Source organism: Vigna unguiculata, chromosome 9 (genome assembly GCF_004118075.2).
Source record: "Vigna unguiculata cultivar IT97K-499-35 chromosome 9, ASM411807v1, whole genome shotgun sequence".
In the NCBI taxonomy this organism is placed as follows: domain Eukaryota; kingdom Viridiplantae; phylum Streptophyta; class Magnoliopsida; order Fabales; family Fabaceae; genus Vigna; species Vigna unguiculata.
The window spans coordinates 35,334,140-35,361,644 of NC_040287.1; the positions used below are offsets into that span (position 1 = coordinate 35,334,140).

At 36.0% G+C, this 27,505-nt stretch overlaps 1 protein-coding gene across 5 annotated transcripts; it reads left to right on the forward strand.

Annotated features, from left to right (window-relative positions):
- The first annotated feature begins 170 nt into the window (after positions 1 to 170).
- On the forward strand, positions 171 to 27,446 carry LOC114164156 (protein SABRE). Of its 5 annotated transcripts, XM_028048700.1 has the most exons (23): positions 171 to 796; positions 3,246 to 3,357; positions 3,725 to 3,985; positions 4,259 to 4,524; positions 5,805 to 6,027; positions 7,895 to 8,065; positions 8,165 to 8,242; positions 9,128 to 9,379; positions 9,954 to 12,059; positions 12,877 to 14,716; positions 14,930 to 15,024; positions 16,732 to 17,088; positions 17,176 to 17,294; positions 17,687 to 17,936; positions 18,755 to 18,979; positions 19,576 to 19,715; positions 22,849 to 22,921; positions 23,446 to 23,547; positions 23,632 to 23,808; positions 23,999 to 24,334; positions 24,433 to 24,600; positions 24,874 to 25,246; positions 26,842 to 27,446. In XM_028048700.1, the coding sequence occupies exons 1-23, from the start codon at positions 726 to 728 to the stop codon at positions 26,949 to 26,951; spliced, it is 7,905 nt and encodes a 2,634-aa protein (XP_027904501.1). In that variant the 5' UTR covers positions 171 to 725; the 3' UTR covers positions 26,952 to 27,446. The 5 variants fall into 5 exon arrangements, with proteins under 5 accessions (XP_027904501.1, XP_027904503.1, XP_027904502.1 ...); XM_028048702.1 differs by lacking the exons at positions 171 to 796; positions 3,246 to 3,357; positions 3,725 to 3,985 and having other exon boundaries at positions 4,276 to 4,524; positions 7,900 to 8,065; XM_028048701.1 differs by lacking the exons at positions 171 to 796; positions 3,246 to 3,357; positions 3,725 to 3,985; positions 4,259 to 4,524 and adding an exon at positions 7,522 to 7,647 and having other exon boundaries at positions 5,810 to 6,027; positions 7,900 to 8,065.
- Positions 27,447 to 27,505: the final 59 nt, after the last annotated feature.

Here is a 27,505-nt window from a genome sequence, read left to right on the forward strand (position 1 = left end):
GTTGTGGTAGAGCACGAAGCACTTAAAAAATGTGGTAGCGTGGCCCTGGTCCTAAAATTGAACCATAATTATTAGTGGAAGGAAAAAAAAAATTAATAGAAAAGTAAAATACTGACATGGTAGTACTAAGTAGTAGGAAGTCCAAGAAGTGACATAAAGATACCTTGAAGCACTCAACTACAGCAGAGATGATGAGGAAAGTGCGCGGGCAAAGAAAGAAGCTTAGCGTAGCCTCGCAGCGAGTAACCGCCATCACCACGCAACGGAGCGTTGCAAAAAAAGTGACCCTTTGCTTTGGTTTAGTTTTACCAGCGAGCCACGTCATAGTTTCGCTGTTATAAATCGTTGCAGCTTCTCCTGCACCGCGTCGCACCCGATCACTCCCCCCACTTTCTCACAGACCCAACCCAACCCAACTCGCCCTGGATCACCGAGCATCTCACGGATCGGATCTGAGCAATCAACTATAAAGCATCACTCAGCAACGCTTCCGATCACGACGCTCTCAACCACCAAACCAAACCCTTCGTCACTCTCTTTTCTTCCTCTAGGGTTCTTCACTTGTCGCTTCCTTTTCTCTCTGATTCTTCTTCTTCTTCTTCTTGTCGTCTTCTCTTTGATGGAATCTCGCGACAGAACCGCTTACGTGTTTCTGCTCGCGGAATTCTTAGAGTTCGATTGAAATTGACTCGTTTTCCTCGAACCACTCGTTTCTCCCTTCTTAAATGGCGGCTTCTCCGGTCAATTTCCTCTTCGGATTCTTGCTACTCTCGATTACATTGTGGCTCGTCTTCATGTAAGTTCTTCAGTTATTTTTGTACTTTTTTTTTCTCTGCAGTCGGTAACTTGAGTTTCGTAAGTCGCTTACTGATATATTGTTAGTTGGAATAGAGAGAAGTGTGTTTTGAACTACTTGTCTGATGACACTTGAAATGGTTGCTGATGATTTAGTAGGCCTGTTTGCCTGTTGAAAGTGTTGTTGAACTATTGTTAGGAGTGTTTACTGAAGACAGTTGGTGTAGTAAGAGGCAACGCAACTGGTTAGGTGTGTAGTCAAAATGGGAGAGTGCTCTAGTACTAGTGCCGCATCATTCTTTTTCGATGGTTATGAAGGAGTTAAGTGGTCTTGTAAGCAGTATTTTGGAGAAATGTAGTGGACCTAGTGTTTTCTATGTCTAAGGGGAGGAAGTTACTACTGCCTTTGGAACTGTTGAACAATTACATGGACACGGTGAAAGTGGAATATTTAATCTGACATTGAAATTTTGAGATTTTTGTTATCAATATTTCTCATTGGGTTCATTGAAGTGCAAGGCGTTGGACTAAAAGACGATTACTTTTGGAAACTAGGATGCTTGGGAAATAATGGAAAATCTACTCAGTTTATCTTTAGAGTATCAAGAAACGACTCTTCTGGTCCTTTAATTGATCTGGATCTCTCACCTGATTGCATGTTTACACCACTGTTTGGAACCTATATAGTAAAATTGTTGTTCTAAATGTAGCCTTGTCTTCAAAGGTCAAAGTTCCCTCCAAAGTAAAAATTTAATTTGCACTTGTAGTTTTGAATCGACTTCAAAAAACCTCGGAAGCTGGTTTGCTGGACAGACTTTGCATCCCATTTGAATGGTCAACACCACGAATAGAGATGATTAGCATTAAAAAATGGTTACCTACTAATCTTAGAATTATAAAAAACATATAGCTCAGACATTAGGAGAAAGTGCTTTTAATGAGCTGTGAAATCACTCTTAATAGCTTAGCAAGTTTGGACAACTTAATGAAAAAGGGGAAATGCGGTGCTCAAGGTTTTTACTTTTGTGGAATTTGGAGAGAATTATGTCTTTAACATAACTTTGTAAGCGGATAGGATGTTTCTGTAGCTCGATGGATCACACAACGTCTTCGTCTTTGTTGAAGACCAAAGTTTTAGCGATATTATTTACCATGAGATCTCTCCTGACCAATTCCTCCAATGTCCTTCTTGATCACTCTCTTCTCTTAACCAGATTAAAAATCATTTAATTTACTCTTCTCATTGGTGTACTTTCTGGGGGCCTTCTTTGTACATGTCTGAACCACCTTAATTGGTTTTCTATCATCTTTTGCTCAAACAGCATACTGATTTCTTCTTGTATACAATCATGTTTTATCATGTCTATTTTTGTATGACCACACATCCATTTTTACATCTTTATTTTGCCACTTTGACCTTTTTTTCTTGTTGTTCCTTCAAAACCCAGCATTCACTACCAATGAGTACAACCAGACAAATGACACAGCGGTAAAACTTGCTGTTAAGTTTGATAGGTATTTTTCACAAATAACTTCCAATGGCTTTCTTCATTTTAGCCACCCCTTATAATCCCATTTTTGACATTCTCATTAATTTCCCTCATCAATTTGTAGTGTTGTGCCCTTATCTTTTAACTTAGAAACCTGTGGTATAACATCTCCTCCCCCATTTTAACTTCCACATCAGATTTTTCTTGTCTCTTGCTTTAAACTACATTGCGTATATTTTCCTTATTCTCAAGAATAAACCCGTTATTTCCGAAGTGTATTTCAAAAGTCCAAAGTCTATTTTCAAAGTTAAGTGCTTGATTCCTCAACCAAAATTATATCATTCACAAAAAAGCAATCAATTATACGTAAAATTGAAGTTAAAGAACCAAAAGCCTTAGTTTTAATTATGCTTTCATTGTGTAGTTTATGTTTTAAAAAACATCTTATTCTTGATAACTTTAGAAATAAATAATGATGCTTTATTTGAATGTAAATGTGTCTATTGCCATTAGTTTTGATCTAAAATATTATTGTTCCTCTTTGTCAGTCGTACACATAGTTTAGATAAATTATGAGTTAACTGAATAGGAGTGGCGGTAGGCTCTCATATTGTTATTTGATGAGGATCTAGAGCAATTGAAATTTGATTACATGTTTCTAATTTTTGGTGTGTGGTGGTGTTGACAATCCTGCTGTCGAGGGAAGACAACTCAATAGGGGTGATGATCCTTGTGGAGATGCCATGGAGGAATACACAAACTTTTATGATCAAATTATGTAACATTGATGTTTTTTGGCCAAGTTGCCGTAAATTTTCTGTTTTATCCCTAGTGCAATTGACAAGTACATAGTATTTTGTGTTTTAAGATTGAGTATTATGTTCCGATACTTTTGTTTTTTGTTCTGCAAAAAATTCTTTGGAGACTTTGAACCACCATGTTCATTAATTTTTATTACAGATTCGCTTCTGGGCTGGTGGCTTGGATTTTAAGCCGGATTTTGGGAGCATCTGTTGGATTTCGTGTTGGTGGTTGGAAATGTTTAAGGGACGTGGTAGTGAAGTTTAAAAAGGTTTGTCTTTGCCTATACTCACATGCCTTATTTCGATTTTGGAAATTTGAAGGGCATTGAGGGACTGGGGTGAATATTAGACTACAGACTAGAGAGTAGAGAGACTAAAATGTACTTTGTGCTTGGAATTTGTTGTAATAAATGATGTAAATATTGAATAGTTAAATTGTTACATCCCGTACCTTTTGAGTAAGTTTCCTCTTCAACAATTTTTCCCTAAGTTTTTTCTTAGCTTCTGAATCTGCTATCAATTTTCTTCAGCTGATTGCCATACTCTGTATTTATTCCATTAAGAGTTTTGATGATTATTTCTGTTATCAGACCCCTATCTATGGTGATATAATCTATTGATTTATAATATGCACAGGGTGCTGTTGAATCTGTTTCTGTTGGTGAAATTAAACTCAGCTTACGCCAGTCCCTGGTTAAACTTGGTGTGGGTTTCATGTCTCGGGATCCCAAGCTACAAGTGTTAATATGTGACCTAGAAGTTGTTTTGAGGCCTCCAGATAAAACCCCAGGGAAGAAGAAAACTAGGAAATCCCGTGCTTCAGGCAGGGGGAAGTGGATGATTGTGGGCAATATTGCAAGATATTTGTCAGTTTGTGTGACTGATCTGGTTCTGAAGGTGTTCATCTCCATAAAGTTGTATTGTTCTGCTTGTATGGTCAAACACATACTGACTTTTAATTTCATAACCTTTGGAGTGCATGCAAAGCACATAATACATTTAAAAATAGACCATCAAATGTAATGATTATTATATTATTATTATTATATTTATAAATAAAATAAGTTTCACACTGTCTACTTTTAAGTTTAAACTTGATTCTTTTATTGTTTCCATTTGAATCTTATTATAACTTTTTTGTTCACTGGGAATCTCTATTGAACATTGCAGACTCCAAAGTCTACGGTTGAGATCAAGGAATTGAATCTAGATATATCTAAAGATGGTGGATCCAAGTCAAATTTATTAGTTAGACTGCATATATTTCCTATTTTTGTTCACATTGGTGAGCCACGGGTCAGCTGTGACCTAATATCTAATTTAAGTGGTGAAGGATGTAGTTCTTCTGGCCAGGCATCCATTACTGCTATAGAAAGGTCTTCAGCTCCTTTTTTCTGCGAAATGTTCTCTGTCTCGTGTGAATTTGATCATGATAGGTATATCTTTTCTCTATGTTCATTTTTTTTTAAATTAATGTTGCACTTGTCTGGATGCTGGTTGGGTAAGATGTAGGTGTTTGTTAGATGATCTGTAAGCTGTCTGGCATGTAATCCGTACAGTTGGAACACAATGGGTCTTTTCAAGCCATAAGCGAGCTTTTAATATACAATGGTAGAACACTCAGTTATGATCTAAAATAACAGAACTAGACATTTAGGAAGTGTTTCGGCCCTTATTTTAAAATATATTTGAAAATTAAAGCTCTAAACAAGAATTTTTAAAGTGAAGTAGAAGCTGGGCATGGGGAGGCTACCAACCTAGTGCTTCTGAAAATGCAAGATATCCAAAATAACATGCCTATCTGATTGTGCAAGGTTAGGCACCAAGACCCAGCTGAAAAGCAAGTCAACCATGTGATGGAAAGGAGGTGAAAGCCCTCAGGAACTAAAGTGATATCATAGTAATAATGACCAGATGCCTATGCAACAAACATAAGGTGGGTGAAGGGAGGACATGGTGGTGGGGGTGGGTGGCAGTGAGGTGAGGCAAGGGGTTGTTTTTGGAATCATCCTTGGGGAGAGCTGCAGAAAGAAATGCAGCAAGTTGCTGATGTTAGTGTTGGTCTCGTATAACCGCATTTCATTGCTCACTGTATAACCATTCCCCAAAGAGTAATGAGAAGCTTTGTAGCTTTATTCTAAAAGTCCTTTTATCTCATTTTTTTTAAACTGTTTTCACCTTTTCTTCTCTATAAATTAAGCTGCCTAAGCTTTTAGGGATTTCCAGAAAAAGTTGTGGCCCAATTTCTCCTTTTAAGGAGAACAGAAGCCCAGAAAAAGATGGGCCAAATACAACCTTAATTTGACAAATATAGCAGGGTAGAAATCATATTTCAAAATGTCAAATCATCTGTCAAGTTTTTTTTGGTTTGTTTCAAAGGTTTGGTGGCGTGCCATGTGTATAAATTTCTCTAATATTGATTTTATCAAATGGAACTTCCTTCTTTATATATATATATATATATATATATATATATATATATATATATATATATGTTTGTCTCTGTTCATCTATTGTTTTGCTCTGTTGAGGGAACTCTTAAACTAACGCTTGGTTTGCTGTGTCAATTTATTCACTAAACTTGTTTTTGTATCTTGTACTGTTGTTGCAGGCTAAGATTAACTTGGATTCTGTCCTTATTTTATTTTATTTTTATTTGTTGTTTCTGTGGTCATACAAATTCTACAATTAGTTTTGTCTTTTTTTTTGGCCACAGGGAAGTGGGTATAGTTATTAAGAGTATGGACATTTCTAGTGGAGAGGTCAATGTAAATTTGAATGAGGAGTTGCTTTTGAAGAGAAAGAGTTCATCAGAGTTTTCTTTGGGGCCTGGCAGCAAAGTAGGGCATCATGCTGATTCTGTGGGTGCAAAAGGGCCATCAAAGAAGATGCAAACACTTGTCGCTTTCTCCAAGTACAGCTCTATGTTTCCTGAAAAGGTTGTGAATTTAACCTACTTCCTGTCTGTTTCTAACCCTCACTTTTATTTTATTGACGGAGCAATAGAAGGCAAATGCAAGGGATAAGTAATCGGCACAAACAATCATTTTAAAAACTGCAAAGCATATAAAAAACACTGGGAGTACACCAATACAATAACCAGTTTAAAAAATTCTCTTCATTTTCATTCATTTCATTTTCTAAGAGAAACCATTTGTTTTGGCTGGATATCAAAAGTTTGCATATTACTATCTTTAGGACATGTATCACTTGGTGAATATTACTTGAATCTATTTCTTGCATCTCTTTCTTTTTGTTGGAGATCTCACATCTACCAGTAATGTATGGCCTAATTAAAGTATCTAATGTAAGTTGATTTTGTATGGTTAAGTAAGGTCCAAACCCAAATTTTAATATGGTATCGGAGACCTTCTTAGTGATACTCACGCTTTTACCAGATGATAAACAAACTAGTCACAAAATCTGTACACATATGACATAGTTTTTGACATGAGGGGTGTGTATTTGAGATTTCACATCAACTATAAACATGACCAAATTAAAGTATGTAAGTTTGCAATCCTTGTCTTATAGCTAGTTTGTAAGGTTGAGTTAGATCTAAATTTTAATATGTTCAAATTTGTCTTTCAGTTTCTCTTGATGTTCCCTATAAACAAACAATCTCTTAGTTGATGTTCCCTTGACAGTATTTTAATATTTTGCTATTAACTGAAAAATATTTGCAGAACCTCTTTTCTCTTTGAGAACAAGTTGGGGCCAGAATAAATAAAAATAATGTAGTTCTGATCTGATAATATTGAAACAATTGGCTGCCTTTATCAAATCTGTAGGTTTATCCTATAGGCTTTCCAATCTTATTCTTGATTTATTTTGGGAGCATATTCATCTACAATATTTTGCCTAGACAGTCTGGCGTCTAGACATTTTGTTTTTCTCTAATATGGTCCACTGACATACAATCCTGGAAGCTAGTGTAGCACTTTTAGGTCTAGTATCTGCTCTCTTTTTGATAAATAATGAGCAATACAACAGATAAAGTTTTGTACTTTTGTCTTTCTGTTCTCTAAATGTTTCCTTCTCTTGTGAACTAAAATGATGTGTTGGTGGCAACTTTATTTTGTATGAACTTTTAGTGCATCGATTTTGCTTAGTTCAATGTAGTTGAATTTCCCCACCCCCATCAAACTATGATTGTGTAATGGTTTCCTATCTATCCTAGTTATTTCTGTTACGAGTTAGTGTCTTGCTAATTTTGAATGTTGTATATTTTTCTTGTGTCGTGTAGAATATTGATCTACCTAATCAGAAAGATTTATTATATCATCAGTTTATCTTTTTAGTTGATTGTGTGGTGTAATGATGCGTCTTTGTGCCACTTTCCCCAACTTTATGTTCTTAATGTGGTGCTTTGGTTATGGGTTTCCTTGTTGTGGATAGCTCTAGTTTTTCAAGCAACTTTCATTTTTTTTCAGAAATATGAAGGGTAGAGAAACTGCGTAAGTTATGATCTTGTTGCTTCAAAGTCTTGATTCTGTTACTGTTTATGGCTTGCTGGACCCTAGAATTTGGCTTTTGGGCAAAATGTGGTTCCTTCACTTGTAAGTCTCTCTGCGTATGTGTTCCAGTGTTTGTGTTCTTGGTGAATTTTGGCTTCCTTTGAGTACATTTTATTCAGAAATCTGGGTCTCATTGAAATTGAAAGTGTTTATACACATATAATGTTTAAATTGATGATCAACTTTGGTTATATTTGTTGGTTTGATCTGTTAAAAGTAGTTATGAAAATGGTTTTAAAGTTTTTTAATTGTTTTAATGTCAACTGTGTAAGTAAATTTTTATTGATAGGTCAGCTTCAATCTTCCAAAGCTGGATGTGAGTTTTGTGCATCGTGAACATAATCTTTTCCTTGAAAACAACATCATGGGCATCCAATTGAAAAGCACCAAATTACGATCCACAGAGGATCTTGGGGAAAGTACACGCCTTGATTTCCAACTGGAGTTTAGTGAAATACATGTATGGAGTTTGTTGATTTTGGCAGATCTTGTGATATGGTTCTTATTTTTCACTGTTTTGTTTCTTGCTGACAAGTTTTGTTTTTGTTTAATTATAAAGCTTCTGAGAGAAGCAGGTTCTTCCATCCTGGAGATATTGAAGGTGGATTTGGCCTCTTTTGTATATATCCCAGTACAGGTAAGTGGTTTGCAGTCCATTACTGTAGCTTTTGCATCTTTGTGAAACTGTACTCCTTTTGGTTTGCTCCACTGGGCAAAATATACTCAAATTGAAGAATGAAAAAATAAAATTGTAAACTTACACATGCTTACACACACACGCACATGTATATATGTGTGTGTGCACGCCTGTTGCAAAGCTAACTGGCCCCTGGGAAGTCTTGTCATTTTTACTTCAAGAGCTCTCATGATGCAACAATCGGTTTTATGTGTGAGATTATTGTGCAAACAAAATACATTTTGTTATACAAAAATTTGCTTATGTATAAGTGGCCAGATGTAAATGTCTGGTAATAAGATGGAAAAAATGTTGATATATACTTGGACTCTTAGAAATTTGCCTATATGCATTGCAGAAACTGTTAACTTCTTTTTTCTATATGAAAGGCAAGTATCACTATACTTGAGATATATGAATTATGATTTCAGAATGACATACTGTGTTGTACTTGTACTAATAATTAGGTTAAGTACTGGTGTCATTAGTTGGTGCATAAATCCACAAACAATTGTCCCTAACATTGTTCTAGAAGAACTTGAAAAATAAATATATAAATCTATCCTGTTTAGAAGTGAAAACAAGAATGGAAATAAATCTTTCAAGAAAATAGGTAAGTGTTTTTCTCAGGGTAGATTAAGCTGTAACTTTATATGTGCTAATTGGTTGTCACATGCTCCACTCAATCCCTCCCCACCTTCCCCCGACCACCCCCACCCCTTTGTTTTTAACCTCAGATTTGTTTATCCTTTTGTTTTTATTTGTTCATGGAGTTTGAATATTTCTTTCTTTATTTGCTGCGGTAACTTATTGCTATTATTATTGGGGATGCTTCCTCTGCATCAGCCAATATCACCTGTTAGAGCTGAAACTGATATCAAGTTAGGAGGTACTCAGTGCAACATCATAATGAGCAGGTTAAAGCCTTGGTTGTTTCTCCACTCGTCTAAGAAGAAAAGGATGGTACTTCGAGAAGAAGCATCTGTTGATGCAAAGCCTCAATCAACTGATGGCAAGACAATCATGTGGACATGCAATGTCTCAGCTCCTGAGATGACAATAGTGCTTTTCAATATGGCTGGTTCTCCTGTTTATCATGTAAGTAGCATGATTATATCTACTTCTCATTATTCTAAAAAAATATCAATTGTTAAAATGTTGAAGCATTTCTAGAAATTGTTTCATGTAGATGTAGTTGTTAGATGTAAAGAGTCAAAGTGTCTGGTAGCACAATGCTAACCAGGCTGAGGTCAGGTATAGTTATGAAGCCTTGCTTTCACTATTTGTTGTGACTGTTTTTGTTGAATGGTGTCTAGGTTATGATTTATACTGTTATGGAAGAGAAAACAAAGACATTAGACTGAAACCGTGTGTTTGAACACACAATGGTTTGTTTTTGTAGGCTTATTTTCAATTATACATAAATGGAGATATTATATGTACTCTATATCACATGGCTATATAGTTAGAATGGATAAAGAATATATTATTTTGATTTTCAGCATGCACATTGGAAATATATTGGGTTGGTTTTCTTTTTTGCAATTTATATTCCTTTCTACTAAGTCTATTGATTTTTTTTTTTCGGAAGTTATTATGCTTATGCCCTCCAAGTTTACTCATACAAGTTGTATAATTAAGTTAACGTTTGTTTTAATGCTTCCAAATTTAGGGTTGCTCTCAATCATCGCATTTGTTCGCAAACAACATTTCAAATATGGGGACTACAGTACACACTGAACTTGGAGAGTTAAATCTTCACCTAGCTGATGAATATCAAGAATGCTTGAAAGAAAGTGTTTTTGGTGTGGAATCAAATTGTGGCTCCGTTATGCACATTGCGAAGGTTAATTTGGATTGGGGGAAAAAGGATGTGGAATCATCTGAAGGAGATGGTCCTAAGTGTAGACTAGGTTTGTTAGTTGATGTGACTGGTATGACACTATGTCTAACTTTCAAGCGTATAGAATCACTTGTGTCAACAGCCGTATCTTTTCAAGCTCTTTTGAAAAGCTTATCTGCTTCAAAGAAAAAGTTGACTCATAGTCAAGGTCGTTTAACAAAATCTTCTGGTAAAGGAACTCAGTTTTTGAAATTCAATCTTGAGAGGTGTTCAGTACATGTATGGGGTGAGACAGGTTTGGAAACTACATTTGTTCCAGATCCCAAGCGAGTTAATTATGGCTCACAAGGGGGTAGAGTTTTGATAAATGTGTCAGCAGATGGTACCCCACGCAATGCAAATATATTCTCCACTATTTCTAATGAAAACCAGAAGCTGAAGTACTCTGTCTCTCTTGAAATATTTCGATTTAGTTTGTGTGTGAACAAAGAGAAACAGTCCACACAGATGGAACTTGAGAGAGCCAAATCTGCCTATCAGGAATACAGGGAGGAAAATAGGGAAGTAACAAATGTGGCGTTGTTTGATATGCAAAATGCTAAATTTGTACAGCGTTCAGGTGGTCTCAAAGACATTGCTGTCTGTTCTCTTTTTAGTGCTACCGATATCACTGTAAGGTGGGAGCCTGATGTACATCTATCACTAATTGAACTTGTTTTTCAGCTGAAGCTACTTGTACACAATAGTAAGCTTCAGGAGCATGGCAATGAACACATGGAAGATTTGTCTCATGTTCAAGATGCTAATTGGAAAAAAGAATCTGCCATTGGATCAGGGTACCTTGAAAAGCAGAAAAAGAAAGAATCTATTTTTGCTGTCGATGTAGAAACATTAAGTATTTCGGCTGGGCTAGGAGATGGAGTTGAGGCCATGGTTCAGGTGCAATCAATTTTCTCTGAGAATGCTCGTATAGGAGTACTCCTTGAAGGACTTATGCTTAGTTTGAATGGAGCTAGAGTCTTCAAGAGTAGTAGAATGCAAATTTCCCGGATTCCTAGTGTTTCTGCAAATGCATCTGATGTAAAAGGACATGTGACAACATGGGATTTTGTAGTCCAAGGTCTTGATTTTCACATTATCATGCCATACAGATTGCAATTGCGTGCCATTGATGATGTCATCGAAGATATGTTGCGAGGTTTGAAGCTCATAATTGCTGCCAAGAAAAAAATGATTTTTCCCGTAAAGAAAGAGATCTCTAAAGTTAAGAAACCTAGCTCCGTACAATTTGGATGCATAAAATTTTGCATACGTAAGCTAACTGCTGATATTGAAGAGGAACCAATCCAGGGATGGTTTGATGAGCACTATCAGCTTCTGAAGAAGGAGGCTGCTGAGTTAGCCATTCGGTTGAACTTTCTAGATGAATTTATATCGAAGGCAAAACAAGGTTCCAAATCAACTGACACCGTTAGTTCTTCTCAAGAAAGAAAAGTTTCTTTTAATAATGTGGAGGCTAATGTAAAAGATTCTTCTACTATTGAATCCATGAGGGAAGAAATTTATAAACGATCATTTCGATCATATTACCAGGCGTGCCAGAATCTTGTGTTGTCGGAAGGGTCTGGTGCTTGTGTGGATGATTTTCAATCTGGTTTCAGACCTAGTACATCAAGGACATCTCTTCTTTCAATATCTGCCTCAGATTTAGATGTAAGCTTGAAAAAAATTGATGGTGGAGAGGTTGGTATAATTGAGGTTCTGAAGAAGCTTGATCCTGTCTGTCTTGAGAAAGATATACCATTTTCCCGACTTTATGGGACAAATATTCTCTTAAATACAGGTTCTCTTGTAGTTAAGCTTCGGAATTACACATTTCCTCTTTTCTCTGGAAGTTCCGGTAAATGTGAAGGCCATCTTGTATTGGCTCAGCAGGTAAGTTTAAGAAATCTCATTGTCTACCATCCTTCTAAATACACAATTTTTTTTTTCATGTTTATGTTGATTGCATGTTCTGATTATTCTTTCGTTAATAAGGTCCTGTTATTGTACAGAAGGGGCGTATAAATAGTTGATACAGACCCACTCCTTAAAAGTTTAGAAAAAATAAACAAGGAAGGAAAAAACACACTGATGTATTTATTATACTGTAAATTGAAAACGTGAAATAGAAGGATAACAAATCCCACCCAGAACTACGCTCCTCTCTAGAGCAACACCAATGGTTCCTCTCCTCTCTCAGCCAGAAAACACCTCTGTCCCCACACTTTGCAAAACTGAATATCAAATAGAATCTTCCTTATTCCCCTCCTGATTTCTCTCTCCTCTATCTACCTGCCACCTCAACCCTTGGATCCTTCTTTCTCACATATACTTCTCCCCACTGTGCCTTGGTACCATCGTGGGCTTGAGGTTGAGGGAGCCCACTCATTCTTTGGGCCTTATCAATAGTTCAGTGAATGTGGGATACATGTTTTCTGTTACTCAAGCATGGCAGAACATTTTGTTTCCTGTACCTTAATAGGACCTTATTATAGTTGTTTTTTTCAAACCTGTGGGCATACATGTATTATTTGGTTATTCTTTGCTTACATGTATTTCAATAATAGTTTTTAAGGGTTCTGTTAATTTATTTTTGCTGTTACTCAAACTAAATTCTTTTACCCTTCTTTGGGGGATCATTCTCATGCTATAATAAACATGATAGTATTTCCATTTCGTTTTCATTTATTTATTCATTTGTTTCAACTAGGCAACTAGCTTTCAGCCTCAAATATATCAAGATGTCTATGTTGGGAGATGGAGAAAAGTTCGTATGCTACGATCAGCTAGTGGTACTACTCCACCATTGAAGACATACTCTGATTTGCCCATACATTTCCAGAAAGGTGAGGTATCATTTGGGGTGGGTTATGAACCAGCTTTTGCTGATGTTAGTTATGCTTTCACCGTAGCACTTCGGAGGGCTAATCTAAGTTTAATGAATCCTGGTCCACTTATCCTGCCACCAAAAAAGGAGCGAAGTTTGCCATGGTGGGATGACATGAGAAATTACATCCATGGAAGAATATCCTTAATGTTTTCTGAATCAAAATGGAATGTTTTAGCAAGTACAGATCCTTATGAAAAGGTTGACAAACTTCAAATTGTGACCAACTCTATGGAGATGCACCAGTCTGATGGTCGTGTTTTTGTTTCTGCCAAAGATTTTAAGATTTTGTTGAGTAGTTTGGAGAGTTTGGCGAACAAACGAGGCATTAAAATTCCAGCAGGTGTCTCAGGTGCATTTCTGGAAGCGCCTGTCTTTACTCTTGAAGTTACAATGGACTGGGATTGTGAATCCGGAGATCCCATGAATCATTATTTATTTGCACTTCCAGCTGAGGGCAAACCTCGTGATAAAGTATTTGATCCCTTCAGATCCACTTCACTTTCCCTTCGATGGAACTTCTCTCTTAGACCCTTTCCTCCTCCATCACAAAAGGAATCCTCATCTTCCATTACTAGGGATATTGAGGGTGATGCTACTGCATTTGATAATTTTCAAACGTCCCAGAATGTTTCACCTCTGTCCCCAACATTTAACTTTGGAGCTCATGATCTAGCATGGATTCTAAAGTTCTGGAGTTTGAACTACATTCCTCCACATAAGCTGCGCAGCTTTTCTCGGTGGCCTCGTTTTGGTATTCCAAGAATTGCCAGATCTGGCAATCTTTCATTAGATAAAGTGATGACTGAATTTATGCTCCGTCTAGATGCCACACCAGCCTGTATAAAGAACATGCCTCTAGATGATGATGATCCGGCGAGAGGACTGACTTTTGCAATGACGAAACTGAAATATGAACTGTGTTACAGTAGGGGCAAGCAAAAGTATACTTTTGAAAGCAAGCGTGATATTCTTGATCTTGTTTACCAAGGTCTTGATCTTCATATGCTAAAGGCTTTCATAAACAAAGAAGAATGTGCCAGTGTTGCCAAAGTAGTTAACATGATACTGAAAAGTTCTCAATCTGCATCCATTGACAAAGTTCCCAGTGAAAAGGGTTACATGACAGAAAAAAATCGTGATGATGGATTTCTTTTATCCTCTGATTACTTCACCATCAGAAGACAATCTCCGAAGGCTGATCCTGCTAGGTTATTAGCATGGCAAGAAGCAGGAAGAAGAAGTGTCGAGATGACGCATATACGGTCTGGGTATGAAAATGGGAGTGAAACAGATGATCATATGCGATCGGACCTAAGTGATGATGATGGTAACAATGTAGTAGTAGCTGATGATTGTCAGAGTGTGTTTGTGTATGGTCTGAAGCTTTTGTGGACTATTGGAAACAGAGATGCTGTTTGGGCTTGGGTTGGTGGTCTGTCCAAAGCCTTTGAACCAGCCAAGCCTTCTCCTTCCCAGCAGTATGCACAGAGAAAATTACTTGAGGAAAACAAACAGCGTTGTGGTTCTGATTTCCATCAGGACGATGTTTCTAAGGGCCTTCCAACTGGTAAAATTTCCAAGTCTTTTTTGCAGAATGTGAGTACTCCTGGATCACTCACATCTTCACCAAATTCAGTTAAAGTGGACAACTTGCCATCTGGTATGCCCATTTTCTTTTTGAGAATTTTTGTTAACTGCCGTCAACTTGGACATTCAAAATAGATCAGAGGCTAGATAAACATACATGATAAAATATATAGTTAAAAACGGCTTCTGCTACAACAGACAACATTGTTTCTTGCATGATTATTGTTGAACACTAAGTACTTTTTTACGGAGTTTAATTATTTTACTCATTTTGTTGTGTTGGCAGTCAAAAAAGAGAACTCGGATGATTTAGATGGGACTAGACATTTCATGGTGAATGTTATTGAGCCACAGTTTAATCTTCACTCAGAGGATGCAAATGTGAGTATAAAACAACAGATTTTTCTCTTTTGGTTTTCTGTTGTTTCACGTTCAGTTTTTTTTTTTTTATTAAATTCCTTTTTTTGGTCCCTTTTCATTTTATGTTCTTGTAAGTCAATATAAACAAGTTTTAGAGGAAAATGATAAACAGTATGAGGTAAGGAAGAAGGAAATATATGAGCTTTGCCAATACAACATGCCTTACAAAATGAAGGTGCTTCCTTATTAAAAGGTGAAGATTACATTACTGAAAAACGAGTTTAATGACATTGGCATTAGGATACCCTAGCCTAGCCTAGTTGCAGAATTAATGGAAATGGAAAATTTGGCATGTGACTTGGAGCTGGAAGGAGAAGTTTTAATCCAAAGACTAGGAAAAGCATATAGTGACCATCAGGCCCAACACGTCCTTGAACCAACGTGATACTTAACAAAACAGATTAGCATGGGATTCAAAGTAAACTGAATTGTCCTTAGCAAATTTGACCGATATGATTTTTAGTGATAGTAGGATCATGAAGTAAATGATGAAGTACTGAAGAAATGTTAGGATTATCACCAGGAGCAGAAAAATAGGATGATCTGGAGGATTGACTTGGCAAACCTTGATCATTACCAATGTAAATTTGTTCAAGACCTTCATAAGGAACATTTTGATGAATATCTTGACTATATCTAGTAACATGGATGGACGCACCAAAATCAGGGAACTAATTGGAATTGGAATTCTGAACGTTGGGAGTAGGTAGCAAATTTGCTCTGGTGTTGGTTAGCATAGTAGTAGGTGGATGCTCTAATTTTTGTGAAGGAAGACAATAGTTAGCTGGCTGGAGGGTATAGAGGAGCTGGAGCCAAGTGTTGGTGTTGAGGGAAGAGATGAAAATTTCCCTGAAAATGCTGATATGAATTTCCTTGAGAATTCAAGTAAAAATTGTCTTGAGTGGGAGGCTGATAATTATAATCATACCAATGATAGCACAGGAAAGTGGCCTCCTCAGCTACGATCATGAACTCTAACTGGAGCTGTGACCACCACAAAATGAAGAGGAACCACAAAAACTAGTGACATGAGCCCCTGCATCTTGATATTGCACATTTTGAGTCATTGCGGCAGCAGTTTCTTTATCATGATGAGAAACTGAGTTCAACATTGGTGCTTGAGTCAGATTAAATGAAGCAGAAACAAAAAGAACTTTCTTGTGATACTTGTTTGAGATATGGTTTGGCTTAATTGTTTGTCTTTTCTATATTTCTTTGCATTTTTATGATGGAGAATATTTCTTATTTGTCTTTGCTACATTTTTATAATAAAAAAGGATATTTATCAATAAGGTGTATGTCAGTATTTTGGGGTACAATGTTCACTGTAGTCTTTTTAGTAGGTGACTTCCTACACTGACTGAATTTCAGTTTTTAGGATGTTCTGCACGACAGTCATCTTCCTCAACACTCTTCTCAATCTTGACTGTAGATTTTATTCTTCTCTTATTCTCATGAAGAATGGAATCTTTTACCCTTTCTTCATTTTCTCTGAATATGCCAAATCTATTACTAACCGAGAGTTAGTGACATTACAACTAAACTCCAATAGATTGTTACTTGTTTTATGTCATTGGTACTTCTTTATTTTGATTCCTTTTTATACTTTTACTGATACTGTGGACATCACTCATTCTTTTTAAAATATCAATTTTTTTTGTCAAGCAGGGTAGATTTTTGCTCGCTGCCGTAAGGGGCCAAGTTTTAGCTCGGTCATTTCATTCAGTCTTTCATGTTGGTTATGAGATAATTGAGCAAGCACTTGTATCTAAAGATGTTCCTATTAACGAGTACCAACCTGAAATGACATGGAAAAGAATGGAATTCTCTGTCATGTTGGAGCACGTGCAGGCTCATGTTGCACCAACAGATGTTGATCCAGGTGCTGGATTGCAGTGGCTTCCCAAAATTCTTAGAAGCTCTCCAAAGGTAATGCGTACGGGGGCTCTTCTTGAAAGAGTTTTTATGCCTTGTAGTATGTATTTTCGGTATACAAGGCACAAAGGGGGAACTCCAGAATTGAAGGTGAGTTGTTCTAGACTTCATTTCTGTAAACATGTACATGTGTAACGTTTTCCCCTTAATAAATATACACTTTTTAAACTACTGCAGGTGAAGCCTTTGAAGGAGCTCACATTTAATTCTCATGATATAGAGGCAACAATGACATCACGCCAGTTTCAAGTCATGCTGGATGTATTGACCAATCTTCTATTTGCTCGCCTGCCAAAGTATGGACAAATTTACTGTGCTTGCACTCATTCTGTTACATTTTTGTCAATTTACCTACTTCAAACACTCATTCATTTTGTGATTCATTCCTTATTGATGTACTATTTATCTCACTTTGTTTAATATCTATTGTTGCATTGATTAGACATGGTTAGATGTTTATAGATGCCACCATGGTTATCTTTTTAAATTCACTCTTCATTAAGATGTTTAAATCAATCTTCTTCTTTTAATTCATAGGTACGATTTCAATTTAGGTATTATAGTTAGTTGACTTATGTGATATTTATTCAAGATGTCATCTCCTTTTTCATGTTAAGAACTTCAACAAAGTCCTCGATGTTGTGATTGATGAACTGTTTAAACTAAATCAGTGTACTATACAATGCAGGCCTCGAAAAAGTAGCTTATCCTTTCCTGCCGAAGATTATGAGGATGTTGAAGAGGAAGCAGATGAGGTGGTTCCTGACGGTGTTGAAGAGGTGGAACTTGCAAAAATAAACCTTGAAAAAACAGAGAGGGAACAAAGGTTGCTTCTTGATGATATTCGAAAATTGTCTCTTTGGGGTGATCCTTATGGGGAACCACATCAAGAAAAGGAAAGCGAGTTATGGATGATATCTGGTGGAAGATCTTTGCTGGTACGAAATGAATGTTTTTAACAATCTCCTAATTGATGTGACTAGATAATTCTATTTATATCATATAATCTTGTTCCTGAATATTCTAATTTTTAGCTGTTAATAAATTAAATATTGTTGGGAGGAGAGCTAGTTGACGTTCTTTCCATATATATATATATATATATATATATATATGTTTGTATGTATGCATGTATGTATATATGTGTGTATATATACATGTGTATGACAATAAGAGGAACAAATCTTCAGTAGATGTGACATGAAAGATAACTCGTAAATTTTTTTAAGTTGCATACTTTTTGAAGGTGACTATGCTTTTCTAGTCTAGTTTGTTCATGTATGGCTATATAGTCTGGGTTTTCCCATCAATGTTGATGTTTCTACTCATTGGGGCTTTGCTTCCAATCCCCGTCTGAAGGAGTGGAAATATTGGTATTGAAAGAAGAACAGAGAAATTGTATTGCATTCTGAAAAGGAATTCACAGATATAATGGAGGATGAGTTCAGCTATTTTGTAGCTGCGTTGTTAGAGAAACTGAAACCTAACTATCTGTAGCTAACTGAGTTAGTCACAATAGTATTCCAACTTTCAAATACATGATTACACAATTCACACGAGTAAAAACTATAACAGAACGATTGATGTTTCGTTTTTTATTGACATATGTGGAATGCTAGGTTTTCACAGGTAAATTCATTCTACTATTATTTGTGATATAGTTTTGACATGTATAGATTATTACTTTATATGCATATTTCAGTATATGACTAACCACAGATGTGTGTACCTAATCAACAATAGTCAACACTGGCAGGTCCAGGGACTGAAGAGAGAACTTGTAATTGCTCAAAAATCTAGAAAGGCAGCATCCGCCTCATTAAGGATGGCTTTTCAAAAAGCTGCCCAACTACGACTAACAGAGAAGGAGAAGAATAAAAGTCCTTCCTATGCTATGCGCATATCTTTGCAAATTAATAAAGTTGTTTGGAGCATGCTTGTTGATGGTAAATCCTTTGCTGAGGCTGAGATTAATGACATGGTAACAGTTATTTTCTGAACCCTGTGCTCTCTTCTCTATATGTTTCCTTGCAAAATTTAGTGAATCCACGCTAAATTTGCTTATCACAAGTACCCAATGCTTTCTCAATATCACTTCTTCTATGTATCATGTTTTTCTAAGTTAATATTTATATCAATTAAATACATTCTAAATCTAAAATTTATTGCTTTGGCATGTGTTTGATTTAGGTAATTTTAGAGAAATAATTACGTTTTGTCAGCTTCCTGAGAGAGCTTTTATAAAAGGTGTTTGTTTCTAGTGAAAAGATTTTCTGAACACTGGACTGAGACAAAATTTTCCCTAGACTACATAATGTAGAAGGCATTCGTACATGATTAACGCTTTCCTTATACCTTTGTAAGCCATTGAATGTTTTATCCATAATTGCTATCTTGGACAATGGAAAAAACACATAAGTCTTTTTTAGTTTAGTTGTTGTTTCTTGTCCTTGCTCCTTTGCTTGAGAATGGTGGGTTGATGCTAGCAATTTTGTTTTGTATCTATTTTTGTTCAGTTCTTTTTGGTCACTATTTGCTTGATTAAACTGATTATGTTTCATGTTGCCACATACTTAGATATATGACTTTGACCGGGATTACAAGGATGTCGGCATTGCTCGGTTTACAACAAAATATTTTGTTGTCAGAAATTGCCTGCCTAATGTCAAGTCTGATATGCTTTTGTCAGCATGGAATCCTCCATCTGAATGGGGAAAGTATGTAATTTTCACTGGAGTTTCTCTTAATTCCTTGGTGCTTGTTGATATTGTGCTATTTGTTGCCATGTTGTTCTAACTTTTTTTAATTTTATATAATATGTCAACCAATATAGTAATATATTGTAAAAAATTAAGTCAGGTAGATTTTTAAATTTTCTTGAGGTTCATAGTATAAGTTCAATATATTCATTATAAATAATGAAACTGAAAGTGGTTTAAACTGGTTTTCTACATCAGTTCTTACTCAATTTGGGCTGGTTCTCACGGATTATTTGCTCCACCAATTATCTGGAAGTCTGAACCAGTGATCTTACAAATTCTAATGCAATGTCCGGTGTTAATAGCCGTTAAGAAATGAATTTTAAGCCTAAGTTAATCTCACAAAACCACTTGTAAGGTCAGGTTTGCACTCACTTATATACTATGCAATCGTTTTATCTATAGCCAATGAGATTTCTAACACATTCCCTTACGTCGAGGTATATACATCTCATGCGTGAGACTAGACATTAACTAATAGCTATCGTTCATTTTATTAGAGTTTTAGGTATGAGAGAAAATAGAAAAAAGATTAATAGAAGAAAATTGGTTATTATTGCACTGAATGAGAAAGAAGATACAAGCTGAACATATATAGGCTCAAGAAGAGGTTACAATAGTAACAAACTAAGCATAGCAGAAAAACAGATAACTAACTAATATCCAGTTGAATAACTGAATGTTTACATTTATTCTCTAATATCACCCTCAAACTGAAGGGGAAGGATTCTTACTGGAAAAATCCTACACATCAAGTTTGTGCCTAAGAAGTTCAAAACGGTTAGAAGAACAAGGCTTGGTTAGAATATCTGCCCATTTATCCAAGCTAGGAATATGATAAACTTCAAGTTGTTTGGATAACACTTGATCACGAACACAAAAAACATCAATCTCCATGTACTTCGTTTTAGATTGAAAAACAGGGTTGTTTACTATAACAACAACACTTTGATTGCCGCTGACCATGACAGGAGTGGATGAAGAAATATACAATTCTTTCAAAAGAGCTTGAATCCAGATGATATCTGCTAAAGATTGCGCTAAGCTGCGATATTCAGCTTTGGTGCTTGATCTGGTAATGACATGCTGCTTGTAGGACCACCAAGAAATGAGATTAGGTCTCAAAAATATTGCAGATCTAGTAGTAGACTTTCTATCAGCATCACACAGGACTGTGATAGAAAAGGGTTGAGTTACATAGGCTGATTGCATGTGAAGACCACGGGAAAGAGTCCCTTAAGGTATCTTAGGATTCTTTTAACTGTTGTGCAATGAGTGTCCAAAGGATATCATATGAATTGACTGACTTTGGGGACAACATAATTGATATTAGGTCTTGTAAGAGTAGCATATTGCAAAGCTCCAACTACTGATGTATACAGAGTAGGATCAGAAAATAAATCTGATCTTGTTGTAGAGAGTTTGCAGGATAAGACTATAGGAGATGATATAGGTTGAGCTTCAGTTATCTTTGTTTTATGCAAAAGGTATCTATTATATTTACTTTTGAGTCATCACAAGAGTCTTGTCAGAAAGATAGCTGATTCAAGAAATTAAATTGCAATGTTGCGGTGGGCAATCTATTGATTAAGTAGAAAACAATTTTAAAGTCAAAGTCCCAAAATTTTAGAGGAATAGAGGCATGATGTAGTAATGTTAATACTAATGCAGCAGTTAGTAATGTTAATATTGGAGGTGTTTCAAATTTACTTTTAATGTCAGAAATTACTGGAGCACGCTACTGTGCGAGACCTTTAGGAGTAGTTCAACGTATTTATCAACAGAACTTCCAATGGCAGCAAGTTCATCAGCAATGGATTTATTTTTTCCCAACAACTTACTCATAGTTTTGTGGTCAAGAGAAATGGCATGTAGGTTGTGTGAATGCCTTGATTTGGGTGAAGAAGTGGTCATAAATTTGTCCCCACACCTTATACAAGTGGACAGATGCGGGAACACGAGACAAGATTGACTTTGAAAGCGTAGATTGAAGCGAAGTAATCAAGATTTGATCTTGGACTTCCCATTCTTCATAAGTTGGGTTTATTTCTCCAAAAGCATGGTCGTCATTTGGAATGAAGTCAGGAGGAATCACTGGGTTTACAACTAATCAATGAAAGTCTATTCGACTTTATGACAGTTTCAACTTCTTGTTTTCACTAAAAATAATTGAAATCGTCAAGTTTTTCAGCTATAGAATTGTGAAAATGGGAGACAGAAGGGAAGGAGTTTGAATTGGCCATTGCAGAACAATTCCTAGCTCACATCACTATATCGGAGTTTTAGGTATGAGAAAACAGAGAAAATATTAACAGAAAAACAACGGATTATTGTTGCACTGAATGAGAAAAAAGATACAAGCTGAGCATATATAGGCTCAAGAAGAGAGTGACAAACTAATCATAGCAGAAAAACTGATAACTAACTGACATCCAGTAGAATAACTAAATCTTTACATTTATATCTCTAATATGTTTGAATAACTGAGATAGGTCATGTTTCTATTTTTATTGAGATTCTGATTCAACTCCGTTCTTGTCTCTCTCTTTCTTCACCGATTCGTTGTGCTTGTGGTCATGATATAGTTTTATATGTCTGCAAATACAACAGGTCAGGAGTGTTCCTCTTCATTTGGCTAGGGTGGATCTGCCTAAAGTAGGGAAAAATGTCCTGTACTTTTGGACAATTTGTTTAGGTGCAGTTACTCTATTGCAGTTTTCAAAATGTTAGGTGCAGTATAGTGTTATATAATAAGATAAGTGATACCAATTCAGGATGGCTTTCAAAGTTGTGACTATCTAGTCCATTGAATATGAATACATGTGATAGTTATTTTGTGTTATTTAGTGATGTTTGGCGTGGGATTTCCTACCAGTCACGTAGAGCGTATACAAGAACTTTATTTTTGGATTCAATTACATTTGCTGTATGTTTGACTCTGAAGTTGTTCATTTTGGGTGTAGCTTTTTGATGTGTTTATGCTAAAAAAAAATTATATGTATTTTTAAAGGTTAGGAAAAGCATATTAGATCTTGCTGTATTTGTTGCAAGTACTGTATTGCATGACCATCTCCTTGAACTTCTTTTTCAGAAAAGTGATGCTACGTGTGGATGCACGGCAGGGAGCTCCAAAGGATGGAAATTCTCCCCTTGAACTTTTTGAGGTAATAATTTCTATATATTTTTGGCAACTGTAAACTCGGAAAACCAAGCAGAGAAATGAAAATCCATTCTTGTCCAAATTTGGCTTTTTTCTTCTTGCTATTTCTTTGGTGGTCTCATTGGTTAAAATTGAAGTCGTGTGTGTCATACATATCTCAAGTAGATCCGAAGATAATATAATACTTCCTAGTCAGTATCAGAATATTTTTACACTCTGGTGGGGCACTAATATGAGAAGGAATATTTAATATGTTGCACATAAGTGGCCTGGTTAGTTCATATCAATGAAGGTCTTTCTATAAACATGCCTGTGATGCACCTTTCTTTGAATAAACTATTGCAATGTGAACTTCATATTGAACAGAAATTGCAGTGAGAGTAATGTAAATATGAAGAACCCAGAAAATTTTAAATCTGCATTGTGTTTTAAGAATCTGAAACTAAACTTGCTATTACCGTTCAAAGGTTTGCTTGAAATGTCTGAATTGGTTCATCGTTTCTTACTTGAACTTACTTTTCAATATAGGTGGAGATTTATCCCCTTAAGATTCATTTAACAGAGACAATGTACAGAATGATGTGGGAATATTTCTTCCCAGAAGAAGAACAAGATTCACAACGTCGACAGGTTTGTTTAGGATAATATATCTCCGAAAACCAAGGCTAATTTAGCTGGAAAATTGTAATGTTAAAATAGTAGTTATTTTTACAGGAGGTTTGGAAGGTTTCAACCACTGCTGGTGCAAGGCGTGTAAAGAAAGGTTCACTTCTTGAAGCTTCTGCTTCAAGCAGTCATTCAATAAAAGAGTATGAGGCCCCATCCAAGTCTGGCATATCTGCAATGCTATTTCCCACAAGTCAACCTTCGGTCCATGTTGACTCGGCTCAAGTGAGTATTTGATTGATGGTCTATGACATGGTTCTCAGGTCAGATTATTAATAATATCTGCAGATGCTAACATTGGTCTCCATTGTGGAGAGCTAAGGAAGAAAATAGTTTATTCTTTTCCTGTGTGTTCCCAATTTATTTATTTTAGATGATATATTTTTCTCAAGGAATTTATGGAACCTGCTTGTAGGCATCAAAAACACAAAATGCCAAAGCAAACTCTGGTACTGTTACTGGTTCAAACCCCGAGTTGAGAAGGACATCATCTTTTGACAGAACTTGGGAAGAGACTGTGGCAGAATCTGTAGCTAACGAGCTTGTGTTACAAAGCTTCTCTTCCTCAAAAAATGGCCAATATAGTTCTGCCAAGCAACAAGATGAATCAGCTAAGAATAAATCAAAAGATTCCAAAGGTGTGAAAGGTGGCCGTTCATCTCATGAAGAGAAAAAGGTGGCCAAGTCTCATGAAGAGAAGAGATCTAGGCCACGAAAGATGATGGAGTTTCACAACATAAAAATTAGCCAGGTTGATCATTTTGGCCCACTTTGTTAAATTGTTGTCTATCATCACTTCTGGTGCTGAAATTCAAATTGAAGCTAAATGTCATGGATTATTTCTTGCAGGTTGAGTTATTGGTTACATATGAAGGGCAGCGATTTGTTGTAAATGATCTTAAATTACTGATGGATCAATTTCATAGAACTGAGTTTACTGGAACTTGGCGAAGACTCTTCTCACGAGTTAAGAAGCACATAATCTGGGGAGTCCTAAAGTCTGTAACTGGAATGCAGGTAATGAATGACTCAAATTCCTCTCTCCTTTCTTTTCGTTGATACTCATATACAACCCTGTTGTTTCGTTTTCACTCCCGTGTGCTGTTTTTACCAACCACTTCAAATTTATGTGGTCGCAGTAACTTGACAGAATGGAGTGAAATTGTTATTTTTCTGATTTCCGTTAAAATGGTCTTTTGCCACATTTTATTAATAACAAAGGCCTATTTTGGGAAAATTTAGCTGTTCGACTAAATCTTTTCAATGTGTTTCTTTTAAATGATTATGTAGGGTAGGAAATTTAAAGACAAAGGCCAGAGTCAGCATACTGGTGCTGGTGTTCCTGAAATTGATCTTAACTTTAGTGACAATGAAGGGCAGACAGGAAAATCTGATCAATATCCACCATCGTGGCCTAAGCGTCCAAGTGATGGTGCGGGTGATGGATTTGTAACATCCATTAGAGGATTGTTCAATACTCAACGCCGCAAGGCAAAGGCATTTGTGCTCAGAACTATGAGGGGAGAAGCAGAGAATGATTTTCAAGGTGATTGGAGCGAAAGTGATATGGATTTCTCCCCTTTTGCTCGGCAGCTCACGATCACGAGAGCCAAAGAACTTATTAGGAGGCACACTAAGAAGTTCCGTTCGAGAGGACAAAAAGGTTTGTTTGTCGCTTTTATGCTGTTAATTTATGGTTTGTAAGTACTTAATATTGATTTGTTTCATGGTTGTTTTTTGGATTTCGTTTAGAATAGTATATAATTTTGAAAGAAAGGAGAGAGGAAGTACTTGTATGGACAAAAACTTAATAAGAAATCCCCCTACAAAGTGAAAAAGAAAACAAACTAAAATGGCTCAAGGAAAGGATGCAATGAAGTGGTATGTCTACATATAAATAATGTAAATTCTCTGTACAAAACTATCATTAAAGCACCAAAGAAAAGCCATAAACACAACCCAATCCCAAAACTAGCATAATTGAAAAAGACATTTGAATGTACTAGCACTCTCCAAGTAAGTTTGCTTTACAATTTAAAGAATAGCCATGACCATAATTTTGTACTCTGGTCAAAACCATTTTTTAATTGATCTTTTGTTATTTGAAGTCAATCCATAAACAATACAAGGCTTACGCCCAAAACCCAGACAGATGACAGTCTTCCAAACTTTTTTTCACAAGCGAGGAGAAACTGCTCCACTGTGAACGAAAATACCATGTGTCATCAAGAATCCCTTCACATAATAACCATTTAAATTAGCTGACTTACAGTGTAAAATAGATGGGCTACTGTTGCTGAACTTGGCCTGCCCATAACAACTTGGAAGAAAGAAATCCGAGGTCTAAAATCCATCTGTAATAATTTTGTTAGTTATAGAGAGAGTACAGGTATCTGAACAGAATACTTGTTTTGTAGTGAGGTTTAATTTTTCCAAATGCAGTTTGTTGAGAGGGAACTGTGATGATTGGGAAATCGAGTGGGTTCTGAATAGGACTTATAAGTATGCTAAAAAATTGAAGGTCCTAATTCTCCTTTCAAAAAAACTTATGTGCACTGCATGGGAAGCTTGCTAAACCTGTGATGCCTCTCTGCTGTGTGCAAAGTTTAGAGACTCTTCTTTTTTATTCTTTCTCCTCTCTCTGGATCAATTCCTATCCTTTAGGTTGTTTGCTTCATTTACTTAAAAGCATAATGGGTACTTTCTAACTTCATTCGTTTCTCTATTACTGTGCTCATCATTGCTAACTAATGGTAGTCGCTCTAGTGATAACTTTCATATGAATAATCAGAATGAAAAATAATATGAATTACACTTGTATGTATTCTAAACTACCTTCCTCCCCTATTGGGTTGATATTTGTCTTGAACAAAACTATTCTTACTAAAGGAGTTAGAATGTAGTTATGAATGCGCAAGTATTTAGTGGAGCTACTGAAAATTAAGGGTAATAGTTGACAAAAATAATGAGTTTTTTTTTGGTTTTCTAAAATTACTAATATTTTGATAAAACTGAAATATTAGATAGATTGAAGGAATACTTTAGTTGATTGAATACCGTTACTTTCAAGATTATTCTGGCCATTGAAACCTATCATTTACAATAAACTCATTATCTTTCAAGACTTGGGATGAGTCTGGGTTTGAAAATTAGGTATTAAAAGCTGTGTTGTGTATTTGACTTCCTGCATTTTTTTATCTGCTTATCGACTGCATGTCACTTTGATTACTTGAGGAATGATGTTTGAATCACTTTCAGCCTCATCTTCACAACAAAGAGAATCACTACCATCGTCACCACGAGAGACAACTCCGTTTGACAGTGATTCTTCAAGTGGATCCTCACCCTACGAAGATTTTCATGAATAGAAATTGTCATCTAAAGAATTTCTTACTTGTCAGCTGAGCACGACGCTCAGTTCTTAAGTACCGAGTATACAAGAGCGTGAGAGAGGAATCTCTCTATTAAGAAGAACTTGGGTTGAAAGCTCTAGATCTTGTCCAGAGGGGCGATTGGAATGGAAAGTGAAGTTTGGACTCGATATACTACATGGTTGGTGTTGATTCCTGTTGTGTTTTTTCTGTGGAAACCCAAGTCATCGGTGAAAAAGAGCCTTGCTTTCATCCATGCGACATCAAACGCATATCTAACATTTCTATTCTTGTCCACAACTTCAGTCACCGGTGAGTTTCTTCATCTCTTGGGTCGTTTTCCGGTTGTATATTCCTGTAGCTTCTGTTCAATGTGCAATTTTTGGCTTCTTAATTTATTAGCAAATAGGAGCTTAGAGGTTGACATCATTATGTACATACATTTGATTATATTTTGAAAAATAGAATAAAAGCAATATCTTCCTTCACACACATTTAGAATTCAAAGGCTGTGTAGAAAGCACCGAGCAGCAGGATGATATCTAACTATT